Below are 3474 nucleotides of genomic sequence, written 5' to 3'. Positions count from 1 at the left end.
ATTATTATTATTATTATTATTATTATTTATATTTAGATAAAATTATGAGTACCTTTAACACTCTTCAAAAACAGCTGTTTCATTTCCACCCCCACACAACTATCAGGAAGGTAAATACTGTTTATGACTGGGGTGTATACACGTACTGTTATTGAGAATAACTGAATTTTCCTTATTTAATTATCCTTTAACTTCAATTATGGCAAATAATGAACACTCAAACGGAAAACCACATACTTTTATTGTGGTTATGGTTAAAAAAAAAAAAAAAATCCATCTTAAATGGGCTGGTTTCACAGATCACGATTAGCACTAATCTTGAGATTAAAATGCAACACATATTCAGAAATGAATTTGAAAAAGAAAATGGGACACACAATTAAATGTCTCTTGTCCAACCCGACTTCAATGATATCGACTATGGAGTAAATTCTAGAATCTCCCTGCAGTACATTCTGTGATGTCACTGACGATCAGTTTTCTCCTTTCAAAACTGCCTCTAGATCACCGCTTTCTTTAAGTTCCTGCAAAAAAAGAAAGACAAAAAGGAATGTTTAGTATACAGCTGTACTTGAAACATTAACTTCCTGAGCCACCACCACTTTCAATGATTGCAACCCCTTGACTAAATCATATTAAACCTGCTGCACTTTTTGTGCCTTCATTTACATAGATCATAGAGGGCCATTCCTACGCAGTGTTTTTTTTTTTATTTTTTATGCAGCCATACCCGTAATTCTGAGGGACTGTTAAAGGACATTTGAACGTCTTAGTTGAAGGTGAAAGTGAGCTGGATTTTCAGAAACCCCAAAAGTGTGACCCTGATTAGAGCAAGATTGCTCAGAAAGACTGGCTGGTAGAATGACTCTCATTGGGTTTAATGGGGCACCACTTTACAGCCATCTGTTGGGGAACAGAAGGTATTGCAGATTTCATAATAGGAATTGGGTCACAGGAAAAAAAAAAAAAAAAATTGTGCCAAAGAACAACACTTCATTCACACGTACGTTTTAAGCTTTCTGTATGAAAAATAAATAGCGCAGATGTATTTATACTTTGGATCATCTTGTCTGTCCAAATGGCTGTCTTGTACAATGAGAGACATGAACAACTGTTACTATGTATAATATAGAATATTTTAACAAACCCATCCATGCTTTTCAGTTGTAAAAGGATTGATAAAATACCTTCACTATGTCATGTCCTCCAATGAGTTCACCTTTCACATAAAGCTGAGGGTATGTTGGCCAGTTGGAAAATGTTTTCAGACCTTGTCTAACCTGTTAAGAATGTGACAGCATTAATGTTCTGAAACATTACATGAACTAAAAAACACTATCCACAATGCAGGAATGCAGATCAGCCGCACATTGCTAAACTGTTTGAGATTTCTCTGTCGTCTTTTTTTTTTTCATCCAAGCTTTTCATACACTAAACAGTGGAATTACAGTATCTGTAATGATGGCTGTGCAGCATTATTCTTCTTTTCCTACCTTTAAAGCATAACATTGTGATGTGTTTTATTACTATTCTTAAATGTAAAAAAACCCCACTCATTTCCCTGCTTATTGCAGTGAAATATTTTCACTCTGAATCCAGATCAGTAACCTTTATTTAAAAATAAAATACAATGTTTACCCAGAAAAGACAATCAGAAAATTGCAAAAACAAAAGATCCGTTTTTGTAGCTACCTTTAGAAGTACAGTATAATAAAATATATTTATTTAAAATATCAAATCATAACTTACTTCCTCATCTTGCAGTATGTCAAAAGTATCATATTCAACACTGAAAAAAGAGATAATCAAACCTAAATGAATTAGTGGGCTTGGCCATACTCAATGATAGGAGGTGGTGGCATAGATTTTTAAAGCCAACACGACATAGGACAAATAAATACATAGTTCTAAAAACAGAAACTGATATACATTAAAACTTTCATTAAGCAAAGATGTGTTAGATAGCAAGGCCCAAGTGGCTGAGTGCAGCTCTCTCGCCAGGTCTGTATCTCATACTCCATGTAGCTACAAAGGAAGTGCGTCACCACGTAGCCAGCAGGTGTTAAACTCTTTGTTTACGGCCTTGATGAAACACGTGGATTGCTTTGTTCTAAAATCACAATACAATCCCACAATCCCCCAGTGATGTTTGACGCACAGCAAGAATTTGTGAGGTTGGGAAACGAGGCATATGTTTATCTATCACCAAACACAAATGGGGGAAAATGCCTTCCTAAAAATACAATGGAATAGGGATATCGCCTGCAATGACAAATGAATATAGAACATACTATTGTATATGTACATTCCATTGAAATACATCTATTTCTAATGGGGTATTATCTAGGGACATTGTGTGGTATTTTTTTGCTATGATGATGTCAGGTAATAAAAATAAAGATAAAAACATACCCAGTGCTGTTCAGCATTTCTAATATCTGCCGACTGAATCCACATTTAGCCATCTGAATAAACAAACAAGCAAAGTATGAACAAAACCACACAAAAATATAAAAGACGAGAGCATACAGAACGTCTGAATGCAAAGGACAGGAAAGTAAAGGTTGTGTAGCTAACCTCTATGGAGTTCTCTCCTACAGGTACCTAATTATAAGCAACAAATTGATGTTTTTTTCCAGTCAAAGAAAAATAAATATCAAACTCTGTACTTAAATGTGTTCAACGGCAAGAAGTGATTAAAGCATGAGGGAAAATCAAATGCTTTCTATTTTGGATGCAAACAATGTCACACCAATGGACTGTACAATGTGCAACAGGACATTTGTAGTTTATAACCAACAATGAATAATTCTGTGCTTGTGCCTACTGGCATGTGAGAAGATAAATGTTATATCTGTTACTGTATTAGTTTAATGTATTAAACCCCACTGGGGATGCACACTTGTATTTGTCACAAGATAAGCACTAATTCAATTAAGATGGAACTTGGTTTGAACATTCTTCAGCAAGTTATTGAGATTACCCTCTGTTTCTATGTCAAGCTTACATTTGTAGATACACTGGATGTAGGTCATGTTGATTTACTTTTTCATGTTTCTGATAGCTTTAATTTAGTATTTAGAGCAGTGATGATAGTGAATATCACTGACATGTTTGTTTATTTTGAATAGCTGCTCCTGTTTTTCTACCTCAGCTAAATTATTTTGCAAAATACAGCATTTCCCCCACATAGGCAGATTTAGAAAATGCAATTTGAACAGAATAATTTTAAGCATGTTGCAGATTCATCACTTCAGATCAGTACCTTCTTGATTGTGTTGTCAGGTGTTTTAATTAGTCATGTATGGCCTTTTATCACAGTTCTAAATCATAAAAAAATGCAATGCATTTCTGTTACTTTTCACAGGTCTTCAATTTAAACAGTAAAACTCGCTTTAAATAAAACTGCATATAAAACCATTCAGTAACACTAAAAATAAACTAATCCTAACTTTGATTAAAAAAAAAATGTTT

At 34.1% G+C, this 3474-nt stretch overlaps 1 protein-coding gene across 2 annotated transcripts in view; it reads right to left on the bottom strand.

Moving 5' to 3' along the window:
- Positions 1-220: 220 nt before the first annotated feature.
- The window catches only part of LOC117417848 (glutaredoxin 3-like), an 11911-nt gene continuing 8657 nt past the window's right edge, over positions 221-3474 (bottom strand). For both annotated transcript variants that reach the window (XM_058985229.1, XM_058985230.1), the window contains exons 9-12: positions 2413-2465; positions 1750-1789; positions 1188-1280; positions 221-524 (exon numbers count right to left, since the gene is read on the bottom strand). In XM_058985229.1, the coding sequence (XP_058841212.1) occupies positions 474-524; positions 1188-1280; positions 1750-1789; positions 2413-2465 (237 nt within the window). In that variant the 3' untranslated portion in view covers positions 221-473. The remainder of the gene's footprint in view (positions 525-1187; positions 1281-1749; positions 1790-2412; positions 2466-3474) is intronic.

The sequence above is a fragment of the Acipenser ruthenus genome, chromosome 13 (assembly GCF_902713425.1).
Source record: "Acipenser ruthenus chromosome 13, fAciRut3.2 maternal haplotype, whole genome shotgun sequence".
Lineage (NCBI taxonomy): Eukaryota > Metazoa > Chordata > Actinopteri > Acipenseriformes > Acipenseridae > Acipenser > Acipenser ruthenus.
Note: the sequence above shows the minus strand (reverse complement) of the source record. Positions and strands in the feature narration are given on the sequence as shown.